Source organism: Artemia franciscana, chromosome 8 (assembly GCF_032884065.1).
Source record: "Artemia franciscana chromosome 8, ASM3288406v1, whole genome shotgun sequence".
NCBI classification, from domain to species: Eukaryota; Metazoa; Arthropoda; class Branchiopoda; order Anostraca; family Artemiidae; genus Artemia; species Artemia franciscana.
In genome coordinates this window covers 17,646,337-17,665,045 of record NC_088870.1, presented here as the reverse complement: position 1 = coordinate 17,665,045, position 18,709 = coordinate 17,646,337, and the positions used below count along the sequence as shown (strand labels likewise).

The 18,709-nt window shown below is 34.9% G+C and overlaps 1 protein-coding gene across 1 annotated transcript in view; it reads right to left on the bottom strand.

The window, feature by feature from the left end:
- The window catches only part of LOC136030074 (neprilysin-1-like), a 235,290-nt gene that overhangs the window by 68,839 nt on the left and 147,742 nt on the right, over nucleotides 1-18,709 (bottom strand). The window contains exons 3-4 of the mRNA XM_065708719.1: nucleotides 13,031-13,102; nucleotides 3,319-3,480 (exon numbers count right to left, since the gene is read on the bottom strand). Coding sequence (XP_065564791.1) covers nucleotides 3,319-3,480; nucleotides 13,031-13,102 — 234 coding nt within the window. The remainder of the gene's footprint in view (nucleotides 1-3,318; nucleotides 3,481-13,030; nucleotides 13,103-18,709) is intronic.

Here is an 18,709-nt window from a genome sequence, read left to right as displayed (position 1 = left end):
ATGTTTGATGTTGCATGCTAGAAACAAGCTTCAATAAAGGAATGTACCTTTAAAGGTACAAAAGAATGTACCTTTAAAGGTAAAAGGGAAATGAGAAATATGCAATTCTAAATATGTAATTGATATTAGGTTAGATAATTAGGTTAAAATCATTAAAAAATACAGATCAAAATGTAAAAATATAGATCAAAATGAAAATCTAATGTTAAATAAGCCACACAGATCTGTTGCGTTTGAAAACTTTTTTATGTCCATATGCCCGTTTAAGTTTACAAATATATTTTAATTTTGCAGGATCTTTCTATTCTTTTTTTATCTTTGCTTAAATTCAAGAATACGATCTTTTTAGCTGTAAAGATTTTTATTTATAGGCGTGATTTCTTATATAGGTTTTATGTTTTATTTAACCTAAAAAAATTTATTTAACCTAAAAGAAATATGTAATTGATATTAGAGAAAATGAATTTCCTCCATTTGATTGTCATGAAAGCTCTGTTTTTCATTGTTAGTGCTTTTCATTCTTTTTTTTGTACGAGTTTTTACTTTGTTATTTATATTTTTGTTATTAGTGGGCTATAAATAATATATACTACTAGCTGTTGGGGTGGCGCTTCGCACCACCCCAACACCTAGTTGGTGGGGGCGCTTCGTAAGGTAAGTCGTTTTTCTTTTTTTTCACTCATGTCCCGGCATTCCAACGACAGCCAGCAGGTGCATGTTACGTCATAGGGAATGTTTTCTAAGAGATGCATGTGTCTGTAAAAAACCTGTGTCTGTGTCTTAAAAAAAACTAGGGGTGTAACGAGAAACCTTCAGGGGTCCTGCCGAATCAGATTTTCTTTGCTTGGTACACAAAAGGGCTTTGGCTGTTACATGTTAGGACGTGTCAGGCGAGGGGGGTTGCAAAGACATTTATCTTCAAGATGTTTTTCTAGACGTTTCAAGACATTCCAAGACGTTTTTAAGACATTCTTCTTCGAGATGTTTCCAAATTTCTTCAGTTCTTACGTAATAGAGCATGGTTACTTATGTTAAGGATGAAGCATCCACATATGCCTTTATTCAGGGCTCCATGGGGAATCCCTGCTTGCAACTGAGGAGGACAAACACATGGGATGTTACGTAATGACATTGTAAACATCGGTTGTTATATAATACTTTAAGAGTTTATTTCTAGGCGTTTTCTCAGGGAACATTTATTATCTAAAATTTGTTTTCCACATTAGGATTCGAAAGGTATTCCCCCTCAATGGAATGGAGCGCTAACTAGCTGAACCATGAGAGTTTTTTTAATACTATGATTCGCCTAATACAATTTACATGATAACCTTCTGCATGAAAGGAGAACCCCCTGTTTGCGCCTACTAGAATGATTCAATGAGTTGCATGTTCCCATATGCCTGCAATAGTTGACGTACAGAGGTGGGAAATTCGATTTTTAGAATATGGTTACGCTTGGTATGCACCTACATGCTACGTAATGCTTTTAGAGAGTGTTATCAGGTAATATTGCGGGTTGCCCATGGCGTATGTCTTAGTAATAGAGTCTATTATAATATTGGAAGTTGAATGTACTATCAGGGGTGAAATAAAGGCGAGAGAGGCTACAAGACGCTTCAATTGCGTAAACGATTACCTATAAAAGTTTGAACCTTGATCAACAAATCTAAAAGATGAAAATTTTTATACATACAAATTTTATTAATAGAAACAAATTTGCAAGGCATTATTAAAACACAGAAAAAACACCTTAGGCAAACATAAACGAAAAACAAATCATAAAAAGCTTAAAAACGATAAAACATAAGCAAAGGGAACAATGAATTAAGGACAGGTGGGGATCCTAGCAACAAGTTCTAGAGGGGAGGGTGGGTATTAGAGGTAAATTTAATCCTTATTAAGATCTATTTCTGAGAGCTTTTAATGAAAAGGCTACCTTTAACTGAGCCAGAGCTATGCATATTTCACGCCACCATGACAGTGTGTGGCTATCCCACCCTAGCAATCAATTTCAGATGGGCAGGGCTGTTATTATAGTTAAATTTTGGCAATATTGAGATAATTCCAAGAGGTCTTATTTAAAATGCCTCGTTTTTACTGCACCATCGGATCCACCTCTCTGTTATATTCCATTATTTTAAATCTTGATGCTAACAAAATCGGATTAAAAAAAAAATGAAACGTCCAAAGGAATAAAAGAAGAGACAGATTTTTGCATTCGGTTATTTCTTAGAGTTTTTAATGTAAACACCACGTTAAATTGAGCCAAGGCTATGCATATTCATGCAATCTGGACAATATATGGCTAGCCCACCCCTAGCAAGTAATTCCAAAGGGGAAGGGTTGTTATTAGAGACAAATTTAAACCGTATTAAGAGTAATTTCTGAAGGTTTTTAATTTAATACCTCGTTTCTGTGTGACAGAGGTTCATTCATAGTGTGGCAAAGGGGTGTGAATTGACATGGTGTATCACGCTTGGGTGGCTTTCAAAAAAACACGGACCATTTGATTAAAATCGGATTTTTATCATGAAAATATCTGAAAAATATCTTAAAGGTGATGAGGAGAGCTATAGGGTGCCATAAGGCTCAGTCATAGTGTGGTATGGTGACGTCAAATAGGATGGTGTATCACGTTGGGGGTGCGGTTTGCATAAACATGAGCCATTGGCTTTAAATCATATTCTTATCAGGAAAATATCTGGAAAATGGATTAGGAATGATAATATCTCGAGATGCAATGGGCCTGCCACATTTCGCAACGGTGGCATGAATTGCTTGGACTAACATGTTCTAGAGCTTAAAGTTAAGCTGGGAAGTGTTAAAAGAACTTTTGCTTTCGACTGAGGGGGAGTGAAATCTAATACTTAGTCAAAGAAACGAGGTATTTTTATTAAAAGCTCTCAGAAATAACTCTTAATATGGTTTAAATTTGTCTCTAGTAGCAACCCTCCCCTTCTGTAATTGCTTGCTGGGATGGGCTAGCCACATATTGTTATGGTGGCGTGAAATACAGAAAGCCTTGGCTCAATAAAAGGTGCCGTTTTCATTAAAAGCTCTTAGTAATAGATCTCTATATGGATTAAATTTACCTCTAATATCAACTCTATACTCTGGAATTGGTTGCTAGGATCCCCGCCTTTCTTTAATTCATGGTTCTTTTTGCTTATATTTTATTCTTCACAAGCTTTTTCACGTTTAATTTTTCAATTTTTGAGTTTGAATTGCTTTTCCTGTGTTTTAATAATGCTTATAAGTTTTCTTTTATTAATAAAATTTATTGATAGTCAGTCACCAAATTACGAAATACATACTTGCCTTTTAGTTTCAGTTGGACATCATTTGTCAATGTTTCAAATGTGCCAATGGTTGACTTATCCTCAGGTATAAAGCTCTTTTTTATCCATGAGCCACAGGAATATCTGTAAAAATCTTCACAAGGATCAACACTTTTGTCCATCCAACTTAAGATACTCGCGGCTGAAAGAAACATAGCCTGATTAACCATACTGGAACTTACATTTCATACTTTAAGTATACTTCCAATCAAGAAATAAATACTTGGATAACATATACATAAAGCAAAATTTGGTTCCCGAAACTATATCATAATAATTTCAACAATAAAGTTACTCTTCCTCTGATCTTTATAATGATACTGAAATAGCTCCGCTGGATCATATTATAGGTAAAAGTAATATTTATTTAGCGCATTCTGCTTTTCTAGGTACTCTTCCACCGCCCCTGCAGCAATTTTTTTTCACGGACAGGCTCAGGTAGGTACTATTCTTTTTTACGTAGTTCTTCTCGACGATTTATTTTACCAAAGTGATCATCTACAGCAGCCCAGAAGTCTCCTGTATATCAATCAATTCTATTATGGAACTCCATTCATTTGGATGTCCCTCTATTTCTTTCTGCAAAGGCATTATTTCGTCGGGTCTTTCGTGTTTAGTAATGTTTCTCTCTCTCTCTCTCTCTCTCTCTCTCTCTCTCTCTCTCTCTCTCTCTCTCTCTCTCTCTCTCTCTCTCACCTTTGTTCTTGTTTTTCCTGTTTTCTCTTTTTCTATTGTTTATCCTTTTTGTAACTCTTTCTTAACTGATATCCCTCTCTCTTATTCTTTTTAAAATTGTTTTCAGGAATCTTCTTAACTTTTAAAGTCCTTTTTTTTTACTGTATGCTAGTGTTTATTCTTCCTCATCATCATTTCATATGTATTGTTTGATTTAGGCTATTAATTATGGTTCTCTTGGTGCTCTATTATTGTGTTGTATGGCCCATAACACGCAACGCTTCTTCGGCCGAATAACTTTTTTACGTTTGTAATAGTGTTTTAGTATTAACAAAATGATTGATTGATTGATGATTGTGGCTAACTGACCTACTACAGAAAGCCACACAACTTGTTACAGATGACTCGCCATGGGATAGCTTTTCTGCAGACGGATCGTCATCTATACGCGACGGAGTAAGCCACTTGTTTTGAAGCCAGCTCCTCTTAGAAAAGACTTGCCATGTAGACAGCTCTACCCGAGTACGCAAACGTAACAAAATAGAATGGAATTATGGGAGGCATTCTAGAACTATTAGATGACGATTAGAAAAATGAGGATGACAACAAAAAAACTTAGAAAACAAAGACAATAATGAAACCAATGACGTTACTTTTTTTTCGTCATTATTATTGCCTTTATTGTTATTATCCTCGTTGTCACTTCAATAGGAATTTTGGTCTTGGACAGGAATGGCCATCGCCTTCATTGTGATTGTGGTCAACGTCATTATTATATCATAATCTCTTATATCTTTGTCATCACTAACGTTGCTCAAGTTTGTCAACTTTGATCATCTTAGCCAACATCGACATCTTCAGTCATCCTCGTTATTACTAGAGTCATAAAATTATCTTTGTCGTAATTATTGAAAAATTGCATTTGAAATCTAAGAAAAAAAGTATATATGCTCCACGCAATAGGAATCCCTAGAAGTCTTCCAAACATGGAATTATGAATGTACCTGTCCATTCAGTAACAAAGACTCAAATGCAAGGAATAAATATATAAGCACAATTGTATAGATTGCATTCAAGTTTTGAATCTTAGAAATGCTGCTTACATGTTTATTTATTTCTCTTTATTCTTAGTGTCCACGGTTCGATTTAAAATATAGATAAAAAGTGCGCATACTTTAAACCCTATCATGACTATTTAAATGCTTAGGTTTCACATCAGTACACACGTGATCAATACTGGGGAGAGAGGAATATTGTAGCTTTTGAATGGAAAGAGGGAAGGATTTGATAATTTTTCTGGGGGAGGGCATAAGAAAACCATTGTCAGTTTACTACTTATTTTTGTTTCTTTGAGGGAAACGTCGAAAAATCTCCGGGGCACACTCTCTGTATCTCCACTTCGTGAATGTATGGGTTTTCGGTTGTCGAATGTCCACATTGCATATGTGGATGATCTTCTGGTTGTTAACTGGTCTAAATTTACTTGGATAAAGTCTGTGCTATTAGTATCGCGGCTGTATGGGGAAATTGGATTAAGACTTAACATTGATAAATGCGAATATTTAGTATTTAATTCAAAATCTTCTACAAAGCCGCTTGATTGCGGTTTATTTTCAGTAAAATGTGTCGAATCTTTTCGATGGCTTGGGATCAATATTTGCAAATCCCTTACGTTACTCCGTTTCCGGGCATTGAGTGGTATTAAAGAGAAGCTTAAATGGGGGTACGCGAAAATTGTCCCCAACAGGGGAAGATACAACAAAAAAGCACTGGCTAAATTGTACTCGAGTTTTCTTTTTACCATGCGGTTTTGCTCCCAGCTGGCCTTCATATCCTTTTTCGACCAGAGGATATTAGCGATATTAGAATCATGTATTTCCGATATTGGTAGTTTTTATTGTATCTGCCTCGCAGATACAGCAATAGAAAGATTTTGCAGATTTTTGGCGCTCCAGATATTTTAAGTTGTTTTGTTAGAAAAAGTAGCCGTCTTCAAGAGAATATTTATGCCACCTCGGGTGTTGATCACCCTCTTATTCGGGTAGCCAAAGCGCATTGAGTGTAACATATATTTATTTTTATTAATGTTAAATGTAATTTTTTCTCTTTTCTTGTTTTACTCCACTTCATTTCCTGTATAGAGGGATATAAATAAATATTATTATTATTATATAAAGCCCATCTATCAAACAGTCATCTATCAAACACTTCGTCGTAACGAACGTAATGAACGACGCGGCTCAACAGTAACCGAATCTATAAAAAAAAAAAGAACGGAATTTTTGTATCAATAGATGCATCAAAAGAATTGGCTTATTATTCTGATTCCAAATATAGCCTACAAGATTAGTTAAGTTTTGTGTTACCTATCAAAAGAGAGGACCCTGAGAAAATCTGCCTTGTTTGTAAAAACCAGTGAAAACATCCCATAAAAGTCAAGGTTTCTTAACAAAAATCACTCAACAAAATCCAGCGTGTCAGAGAGCCTAACAGTAGCGGTTTCAAGAATGTGGAATTTTGTATTTAGTAGACCGCGAAATCAGGTTTATTTGTTTGTTTTTCCCAGAGATGATCGTATCGAACCAGTATCGAACTAGATTTTGAAAAGTACTTCCCCCACCATACATTACGTAAATTGTATTTCGAACTTAGGTACCTTATACATGGGTGCAAGCATAGTGTATAGCCTACTTGATGACACATCGAATTATAATCATTTTTATCAATAACGTTGCTATTGACTGCGCAACTGGTGATAACCAACTATGGCTATTTCTCTATGTTTGAAGGATTATAGAAAACTAGCACTTTACACAAAAGCCCATTATAAAAAACCAGAATGTTAACTTAGGAGTCGAAATAATATATCTAAACTAGTCTATAACGCTTTTCATGTCTTATACAAGCTTTAATATAGTAAATTTTAGTATACAGCTAAAATTACCTTAAAAACTTAGCCATAAAAAAATAAATATAATCTTCAGATGTGCAAGTCATTAAACGGCACACAAAGGTAACGCATTAATTTATCATGTAACTAATTTTCTAAGACCACACTGGCAGATCATGACAAAAGACAAAATCGCAAAGAAAAGAAGACCGAGAACAATAAACAGCCAGTGAAAAATTTTTGAAAATTATGCAAATATTTCTGTCAAAAACTTCGCTTGACCGACCTCAGAGCAAAATAAACCGATAAAAATATAAAAAAAACTTTAAAACAAAACACAAAACTAAATACAAGAAAATTTGACTTGACTTAAGTCTCCTGCCGGCCACTGCTCGGTGTAGAGAGTGACGTCTACCTCCTCCATCCACCTTAAAAGGGAATCCGGGTCCGAGGCTATATTTTCACTTTTCACGGCGCTTAATTTTTGGGTGGAGGGTCACTAGCCCAACCGACCCTAGGCCTGGAATCTGATTAGAGCTAGGTTAAACCTAGGTACTGAGATTCCCGGGGTGGGCTCCACCCGCCACATGAGGTTGCGGCCGTGCATACAAGAAAAGGTCATCATATTTTAGTTTTGTGTTTTTTTAAGGTTGGGTTTTATATATATCTTTATATTTTATTTCACTAACTATCCCTCCTTCTGCTAAACACCAAAAACTTTAGACATGCAGGTGTAGAATAGCTATAAACAAAATAGTCGGAATGTAACCTGGCAACTAAAAAAATGTGAAAGGAAAATGCAAATAGGTTTTTAGCACTATGATTACTCTATAGAATATGAAGTAATAATTAGAATATAGAGTATAGAATATAGATCTATAGAATATAGAGTATAGAATATAGATCTATAGAATATAGAGTAATAATATAGAGTAATAATTACAAATAGTTTTTATCCTGAATATTAAATAGTAAAAATAAGAATATAATTTCAATAAGTAAATATAACAATAAGTGACCCTTCTTTTAAAATACAACTTTGAGTTGTTCCAGAGCCACATAACTACACTTCTACACCCCCTAAATGACAAGAAGTTGGCAACAGGGACATAATTTTCTCTGGGGAAGAGGGAGCAACTCTCCCTTCCAGACCTTAGTTTCCCCCTCTCAGACTCTAATTCACCCCCCAGCTGAAATAGTAGTTACACCCAAAAGCTTGTCAAAACTAAAGACAAGCGGGCAGGATTCAAGTTTTCACAGAGGAGAGTCAGTTTTCTTGAGTATATCTTTACCTTTTTTGTTGCTGTATGGTTGATTTTTCAGTTTTCTCTGACTAAAATTATTACCGTTTTATACCGTTTTACCGTTTTATACTTACCGTTCTATACAACCAAGCTGTTCTACTGAAGAAGTAATACCAAAAGTGTCATTTTTAAGTTATATCACTCTTATGGATGGTAGAATTGATAAGAATCACGTTGATATGAGCAATAGCTTTCAAATGAGCCATTAAACATCACTCTAAAGGGTTCTGGTAGCAAACTAGCCCCAGCTTTAACATTTGAGGCACGGTACCAAAAATACCATCTTTAGTGCCATTTTGAACTTACTGATGGTAAAATTTATAGGAATAACGTAAATATGAGTAATACGTTTTATATAACATGATGCAAATTTGTCTACGATGTTCTGGCAATTCCACTCCTTGAGAAATGGCACAAAATGGCACTTGTAGATGGTGGAGTTTATAAAAATCACGTAGATATGAGGAATAGTTTTTGAATGAGCTAAAAATCATCTCTCTATGATGTTCTTGTAACCCACCAGCCCTGAAAAAAAACAAAAAAACGTGAGACTGATCAGTGCTACTCATGCCAAAAATGGGTTGTCCCCTATTCAACGCCTCGCTCTTTACGCTAAATTTTGACTCTTTTGTCACAGTTCTAATTTTTAAAGCAATAGAAAACTTTAATGAATAATTAAAACGAAATTTGCATATAAATTTTTTATCCCCCTTATATTTTTATTATTATTAATTTTTTTTAATTTTTTTATTTGCATATAAATTTTTTATCCCCCTTATATTTTTATTATTATTAATTTTTTAACCTCCTTATACCCATAATATTTTTGTTCCTTTTAAGTTTTAATGCTGCTCCTTACTTTTAGTTGAAAAACTTTTTTTTATCTATTTTCTCATTGTTTTTTTCTGATAATACTAGAAAATCCTACACCCCGTTGATGGAAATTATCTTCCCTCTTCATAAACTCCTCAATGGAAAGATTCTTCCACGTAAGCCCTCTTCCCCACCCCACCCCCCTACCCAACGTAAAAAAGTCCCCTGAAAACGTCTGCACACTTCCCAATAACCATCAGTATATGTAAATAATGGTAAAAGTTCGTAACTTTTTCGACTATGCCGAACAAAATAGCAATCTCAAAATTTTGATCCAGTGACTTTGGGAGAAAAATGACCGTGGGAAGGGGCCTAGGTTCCCTCCAATGTTTTTAGTCACTTAAAAGGGGTTTAATTTCCGGTAGAATGAGCCCTCTCACGACATTCTAGGACCAATGGGTCGTTACGATCACCCCTGAAAAAAAGAAAACAAATAAACACGCATCCGCAATCTGTCTTCTGGCAAAATAATACATAATTCCCCTTTTTAGCAGATAGGAGCTTGAAACTTCTACAGTGGGGTTCTCTAACATGTTGAATCTGACGGTGTGATTTTTGGTAAAATTTTATGACCTTTAGGGGGCTTATCCCCCTAAAGGTCATAAATACGGCAAGTTTTCTCAGGCTCGTAACTTTTGATGGATAAGAACAAACTTGTTGAAACTTATATATTTAAAATCAACATTAAAATGCAAATCTTTTGATGTAACTAATGGTATCAAAACTCCGTTTTTTAGAGTTTTGGTTACTATTGAGCGGGGTCGCTCCTTATTACAATTAAATAAAAAAACAAGTTTTTTTTAACTGAAAGTAAGGAGCAACATTAAAACTTAAAACGAACATAAATTACCCCGTATATGAAAGGGGCTGTTCCCTCTTCAACGCCCTGCTCTATACGCTAAAGTTTTTACTGTTTTAAAAATTAGAGTTGAGAGAAAGAGTCAAACTTTAGCGAAAAGAGCAGGGCGTTGAAGAGGGAACAACCCCTTTTTTTCCGTAGCAAAAAACGTGTTTTTGGCCGTAGCAAAAAACAGCAAATTTGCAGTCTCCGGTATTCGTCGTCATAACCTCTAGGATACGAATTGGCCAGAGGGGATAGCCCGCAAATTTGGCTAGGAATAAATCACCGATTTTAATGTTCGCAGGATTCATGCCTAGTAAATGAAAGATTATAAAGTGAAAGAAACTTATCTTTCCGTGAGGGCCGAGCCTCACTAATGTATCCAAGTGAACAATCAGTCCAAACTGTGTGAGGTCGGCCCAACTGCTAATCCTTCTCGACACTAAAAAGTGTAATTAACGTGCAGGCAAATTATATCCAATTTTCTTTACACACCACACTTGGCTATCGCATCTAATTTTCTCAATTCAAAACGCCAAAAATCTGATTGTGTGATAAATTCAAGTATCAGATTGCACAATTTCTCTATTCACTGAATTAATTCATGGGTAAGGAATCAAGTTCAAATAATTCAAAATTTCAAACAGGTGTAATCCCTTTGAGAGCTAGTTCAATACTGCAGCATATCAGTATTTTGCAGGCATCTTCTTTGAATTAAATTCATTTTTTTCAGTAATCTCGGTTATAACGTTTTTATCTGATATTATGAGAAATAGATACATTCAGATCGAAATAAAGATTTTTAATTTTATGAATGGCTTAAGAATATTAAGTGGAAACTTTCAGGGCATGATGAGGGGGATGTACAACTGGTGAAAAGGCAATATGCGCATACTTACTTATATGAAATTACTCCGTATATGAAAGGGGCTTTTCCTCTTCAACGCCCCTCTCTTTACGCTAAAGTTTGACTCTTTCTCTTAACTCTACATAAAAAAAAATTTTAGCGTAAAGAGCGGGGCGTTGAGAAGGAAAAACCCCTTTCATATACGGAGTAATTTCTGTTCATTTTAAGTTTTAATGTCGCTCCTTACTTACATTTAAAAAACTTGGATATTGGATATAATTTGGAAAATTGGATATAATTTGCCTGCGCGTTAATTACACTTTTTAGTGTTGAGAAGGATTAGCAGTTCGGCCGACCTCGCACAGTTTGGACTGATTGTTCTCTATACATTAGTGAGATTCGGCCCTCACGGAAAGATAAATTTCTTTCACTTTATAATTTTTCATTTACTAGGCATGAAACCTGCGAACATTAAAATCGGTGATTTATTCCTAGCCAAATTTGTGGGCTATCCCCTCTGGCCAGTTCGAATCCTAGAGGTTATGACGACGAATACCGGAGACTGCAAATTTGCTGTTTTTTGCTACGGCAAAAAAAGGGGCTGTTCCCTCTTCAACGCCCTGCTCTTACGCTAAAGTTTTTTCTGTTTTAAAAATTAGAGTTGAGAGAAAGAGTCAAACTTTAGCGCAAAGAGCAGGGCGTTGAAGAGGGAACAGCCCCTTTCATAGACGGGGTAATTTCTGTTCGTTTTAAATTTTAATGTTGTTCCTTACTTTCAGTAAATTTTTTTTTTTTATTTAATTTCTGAACGTTTTTTAGTTAATCCATGTTTTGATTTCGGCTCTCCGCAGATGAATAATTAAAGCGAAATTTGCATATTTATTTATTTGGCTAAATGGCTTTCCCATAGTTTTGATCGAATGATTTTAAGAAAAAAGGAGAGGGAGGAGGCCCAGTTGCCCTCCAATTTTCTGGGTACTTAATAAGGCAAGTAGAACCTTTAGTTTTTACGAACGTTTTCATTAGTAAAAGATATATGTAACTTACGAATTAGCTTACGTAACAAACTTCTATATTCGTACGTTTTTATTATGTATATGAGAGGGTTCACCCACTCGTCAATACCTCGCTCTTTACATTAAAGCTTAAATTTTGTTCCCTGAATCACAAAGGCCGTTGAATAAATAGTTGAAATTACTAAAAATGCTTTAGCGTAAAGACTGAGGTATTAGGAGCAGGTGAACCCTTACATGCGTAATATTTTCTGTTCGTTTGAATTTTTAATGCTACTCCTTACTTTCAGTTGAAAAAACTTATTGCATATTTATTTTTTCACTGTTTTTTTTAAATAATGCTAGGAAATGCTGCGCCCCCTTTATGGAAATCTTCTTCCCCCATGACAAATTCCTCCATGGAAAGTATCCCCCACATAACCCCCTCTTCTCAAACCCCTCCCAACCGAAAAATCCCCCTGAAAGGGTCTGTACACTCCCCAAAAACCATTACTACATGCAAACACTGGTCAAAATTTGTAACTTGCAGCCCCTCCCACGGGAACTGTGGGGGAGTAAGTCGTCCCCAAAGACATAGTTATAAGGTTTTTCGACTATGCTGAACAAAATAGCTATCTCAGAATTTTGATCCGACGACTTTGGGAAAAAATGAGCGTGGGAGGGGTCTAGGTGCCCTCCAATTTTTTGGTGACTAAAAAAGGGCACTAGAACTTTTGATTTTCGTTCGAATGAGCCCTCTTGCAAAATTATAGGACCACTGGGTCGATACGATCACCCCTGGAAAAAAACAACAAATAAACACGCATCCGTGATTTGTCTTCTGGTAAAAAATACAAAATTCCACATTTTGTAGATAGGAGCTTGGAACTTGTACAGTAGGTTTCTCTGATACGCTAAATCTGATGGTGTGATTTTCGTTAAGATTCTATGACTCTTAGGGGATGTTTCCCCCTATTTTCTAAAATACGGCAAATCGCAACTTCTGATGGGTAGGACTAAACTTGATGGAACTTATATATTTGAAATCAGCATTAAAATGCGATTCTTTTGATGTAACTATTGGTATCAAAATTCCGTTTTTTGGAGTTTTGGATACTATTGAGCCGGGTCGCTCCTTACTACGGTTCGTTACCACGAACTGTTTGATTCGTTACCACGAACTGTTTGAAAATATGCATTGAAGTCATGTCACTCTTTACTAAGTCAGAGCGAAAACGCTGCCTGATTAAACGATATGAGCTGTGATTACCTGCTTTGACACATGAATCAGTTGTGCATGTTGTGCGCAAATTCTTGTCCACTTCTTTTTCTATTTCTCCACCTGCAATAATGTTTAAGTAAATTATTGACCAAACAATACAATGTGCATTAAAACACCAAACTCGGTATTTAAAATCCTATTAAATTATGGCTTTGAGAAACCTAAATTCTCATAAAAGCAAGAGGCCTATGAAAAAACATATATTTTTCATTGTTTATTTTTTCTCAATCAATATAAACCAAAAATATTAGATCTAATTTCTTTAGAAATATCAAAGAATATTCTTTGCCACAATGCTGATTAATTTTGAATTAAACACTGCAACCCAATGACATGCCTGGGCTTCCCTGAATTATTTTATCAGGGAGGAAGACAACAGCCTGGGGGGAGGGGTTTATAAGACTAAGAAAATAAGATATTAAACTTACTGCTTATGGGCTTTTTGGAAGGGGTTAATAAAACAGTCAAGAGCTCCTTGCAACGATGGTGCAGTAATTAACTTTTGAGATTTGGCAGAATTTGTAGCTTTTCTATTCCAATAAAAGCGAGTTCTAAAGGCTTGGCTCGTGAGAGGCTCAGGCTTAATATTGGTACGTATCGTCATCAAAGAGAGCATTGTAACGGAGCTTGAAATTTGATATGTAACATTAGGAATTGTAATTTTCGAAAAAATAGGACATTATAGTTTTTCCCTTTTACAGTAAAAGGAAATTGGATATTATATTACCGATTGCAATATTAAATATCTAATTGGATGCCTTTTGCTGCTTTGAAGATTTGAATCAACTAAAAGAATTCTGGTTTTGATCATTGAAACATTTAACTATTGTAAAAAAGAACTCTCCCTATTTATTTTATTTTTCAATTAATAAGCTCTGAATTTGACTTGGATTTTTACGGTACGGAAATCTATTTTGCTGTTTTACAATAAAGCTTCATTAATTGTATTGTATCAGATTAACGACCCTTCTTGACTACTAAGGTCCCTGCGTCGGCCCTGCAGTGCATTGGTACAGCATGATTCGATCTATGGGTCCCGTATTATAAGCTAGGGTCAAACCCACTGCACCACCATAGGACAAAGCTTCATTAACTCGGTTCAGATAAGATCTTTTTCAATAGCACCTGATGTTTCAGCTTATAGTGATAACTGTTATTATCGTCCATTCAATACCATGAAAAATTTACAGCGATTAGTAGTGAAGAATTTTCAGTGATGACAATGAAAATACAATATCAATCATTTGAAACAGTGAAATTTTCGAAAAAAACTTCCTGTAAAATTTGGAACAGCCCACTTGTTGCATAATCTATTGCCGTTGCTGTGAAATTTGTATTTAGTAAATTATGCAACATCATAAATAATCAACCAATAAGCAGAACTTGAAGAAAATGGCTATTAAAACCAAAACACGTCTTAGTATCACTTAATACCCAATACTCCCATTCTGGAGGGCTACCAATCTTTGATGTGAACTTGACACGGTTGTTTCCCTTCTATCTTCTTTCTTTTTTACTGATTTCAAGCCGGGGTTAGAATTCAATTTCTGCTGTAGCTCCGGTAAGTTCAGCTTACATATGAGATTCTTGATTTTTTGCCGAGTTTCGATATTTAGATTCTGTATTTCCGAAGTACAACTAGAAAAGTAGTTCTTTTGTTTTACCATGCTTCTTACTCTGAACTCAGATATATAGGCTAATCAGAATTATTTTTTAGAAATCATACTTTCCTTATAATTTTATTCCTTATTATAAATTTTGGAAATACAAATAAACTGATCTAAACTTTATTTTTTTAAATATTTACATGATAAAAGAATTTGCGTTAAATATTTGCATTCAAAACAAAAGTTTTTCCAAGTTCGGCTTCGCCTCTATAACTATTAAAGCCGTTTTGTCAGCACTCGGCTAGCAAGAACTCTCTTTTGTATTTCAGGGAGTACCCCGTCTCACTTGAGCGACCACCCACTAAAGGACAGTCAAGATAGCAGAAGCTGCTCAAATACCTAAACAGAACTTAATTAAGGGGGAAGGTCGTTCTCTTTCTCTAACTCCTGACAATAAATATTTTCAAAGGTCAAACTATTGTGGTTTCAAAAATTCCATATAAGCCCACCTTTGCCTTCCTGTAGTCCTCAGATTCCTTTTCCTAATAAGGGCAATACAAATGGCTCCACTGTAAAAGTTAAAAACAATCCTGCTAATAAGAATAGTTCAGAAGAGCAAGAATCATGAGATTTTTTACTGAGAGAGGGGAAGCATGAGGCCCAAACATCTTGTTTTTAGCTAACTTTTAAACTAACTTATCAAGAATGCTGCCATTTCTTGTCAATTTTTCTGTTTTCATGAATATTAAATTAACCTTTACCAAAAAAAATGTTTTAAGTTATTTACCATTTTGGCTCATATTTTACGAGATAGGATATATTCCACCTTTGTTAACTAAGTACATTTCTTTCTAGCAATAATATAATTATGTTTACTTTCATGCAAATATTACGTATAATTTGAAAGCTTAGAAGTCTAACTGTATAGTCACGAGCATTAATATTAGTAGTGTTCAGATTCCGTAGTCCCAAGTAGTGGTACTTATTCGTTCTACTTGAAATGAAAAAAAATTGCAACTTTTATCAATAAGAATGAAATTGTTAAAATAAGAAACACGACTTGAATAAGTTTTTGTTACTTACATAACAACACCTGCAAGTTTTTTAGTAAGTTATTGCAATGGAAAGGATGTATTTGTTTCCGATTTTTCTTCATTACAGTTTCAGCATCAACTTCAACTTTAATTACTTTTAATCTCAGTGACTTTGATATATCAAATTTATTTCTGTACTTAGTTTTAATGTAAATCATAGAAAAGAATCCGGTCTCACAGAGATATGAGCTATTACGGGGAATAGGCTTGGGACTGTCTGTGCATGATTTCGACTCTTGTTGATAGAAGAGCATTGCCAAGTGCTGAAAATCATGTTGTGACCAAGATGGGCCCAGGATTGCACAAAGCCTCCAGCTTACTGGGGTTCCCAGGGACTTCTTGCTGCCCGGTTCTAAGCCGGCTTAAGCGCTTCGGTGTATCTTTGAAATGATATGTTGGCCCCGTCCTGCACTGGTATCCGGGATCACTGCTTTTCCTGAGGCCAAAATAATTTCAAGGATTTAAAGAACATGAAAATTGGAACTTAGAATGTTACGACGTTAAAAAATGACTATCGCGTCGATATTTTGACTGACGAATCCAGACGGTTTGAATTGGATTTATTAGGAGTTTCAGAAACTCATATCCCAGAGGTAGGAAGCATGAAATTAGGTGGCATAGAATTTGTTTACTCAGGCAGGAAGGATGGGGTACACAGACAGGGAGTAGGGCTCATGATGAATAAGGAAGCTGCTAAGTCTTGTTTAGGCTGGGAAGGTATTAATAATAGAATTCTAATTGCTCATTTTATGACTAAAAAGTTCAGGGTATCATTTATAGTAGTATATGCCCCCGCTGAACCAACTGATGGAGATACTAGTGGTTCAGATGAATTTTACTCACAGTTACAGGAGCAAATAGACAGGGCACCAGGTAACCGAAAAAAACCATGACCGAAAAAAAAAACACCCGGTACTAATGTATCTGAACCTGATGCCTGCCCAATAACAATGCGGCCATACCAATACGCGTGATATCGCTACGTCCGATACTAATACAGCGTACAACCCTTTCCTTAGGGACTATGGAGGACCACATTATCACAAAAATCACAGATATTGGATCTTTCAACTATGTTGAACAGAATGGCTATCTCAAATTTTTGATTTGATAACTTTGGGGGGAGGAGCCTGTAGGGAGGGAACTATTTGGCCTCCAATCTGTTTGGTCCGTTAAAAAGGCCACTAGCACATTTAATATCCCTTGGAATGAGCTATTACACATCTCTCTATGATGTTCTGGTCACCTTCTAGCCCTGCAAAAAAGAGAAAAAAAGAGAGACAGATCAGTGCTACCCATGCAAAAATTGATTTTTCCTGTTGTTCAAGGAGTGGAACTTAATTTCTAAATGCAAGGTTTTCGACCATTCTGATTCCAGTAGTATAATTGTCATTTTGATCTAAAATCATTTTCAAGGGGTTTTAGTCTTTCTTTCAATCACCATAAATTTCTTTTTGCAATAATTTTTTGCTTTTAAGACGAACCGAAATGACATTTAGCATTCGTGAATCAGTGTCAGATGAAATTTTTTTTCACTTGGTAGTTTTCCTCTAGATGTGTTTTTTATCTTTTGGTTACTATAGGCTGTCGTAAACTCTTTACTAGGCTACAGCTACTGCTGTAACCATGATTGAATGAGTGTGTGTTATTATTATTCGATCACAGCATTAAGGAATGACCATACTCATCACAGTGTGGATAATCTTTTTATTTAAAACGTAACATAATGTTACGAATGTAACGTTCGCGGCAGTCCTGCCAGGGAATATTTTTGTTTTGTTTTGCGAGGGGGTAGTTTAGCGAGGGAGATTATTTTTTTGACGTCCTTCTTTTCCCCGAGTGAATTTCGATTTATAGAGGGAAGCACCGAGCAAGCAAAGTTATTTAAAGTGAAACGTAGCCGGCTCTTGTCCTAGTTTTCTGTGAATAGAAACAACACATATTCCGTAAAAGCTTATTACATTTTGACTAGTAGTTTTCCTCATTAGGGGATGGTCTATATTTGTTAGATATTTGAATATTGAGGCCAAGCATAGATTAACTATGACAAGTCTCAGCGGCGTGGATAAATTTCCCAGAAGAATGTTTCACTTTTTAAGATTTTATTTCTTTTTCATTTTGAAACTATCTATTGCCCTTTATTTGACTTTATTATAATAATGATTAATATGATAATTTATCTATATAAATAAATGAGAATATTATATATATATATATATATATATATATATATATATATATATATATATATATATATATATATATACCAGTGCTGTGGTAGCCACAACACTGTGCTGGGTAGAGAATTTAGAGTGGCGAAACCCTATATAGGCCAGTGTATTCTCCTGATGAGCCCTTATGTTGGGTGTTGCCTCTGAATTATTTGTCTATATTATTTTTTCTATTGTTTGGTAAATGACGACTTATACTTATTGACGACATGACTGCCTGTCCATGGATTATTCTTTATGGTTGATTGTGTGTGGCTGTGCTGTTTGACCTATGTGATTGTATGGATGAGTAGGGTTAAGGCCTCATTCAAGTGCTGGTCTATATTAATCACTAATTTAGGAAAACAGTCTTCCTTTTCTCCTTCTGTCTCTTTATTTTATTTTATTTTATTTTTTTTTTGTGTTTGTGCTGTAGCATTGGTGATTTCTCTTTTCATGATATATATATATATATATATATATATATATATATATATATATATATATAATATATATATATATATTATTTATATATGTAAATAAATATTTAAATAAATAAATGATATTTAAATAAATAATGAATAAATGATAATTTATTTATAAATAAATAAATTATTTATTTTAATAATAGGGATGACTTTATTTTACAGCTTAGTGTTATCCATACATTAAACAATGGTCAAAAATTGCATTCAAATATGCGACTCGAGCACGGATGCAAATTAACAACTAAATATAAATTCTCCTTCAACAGCA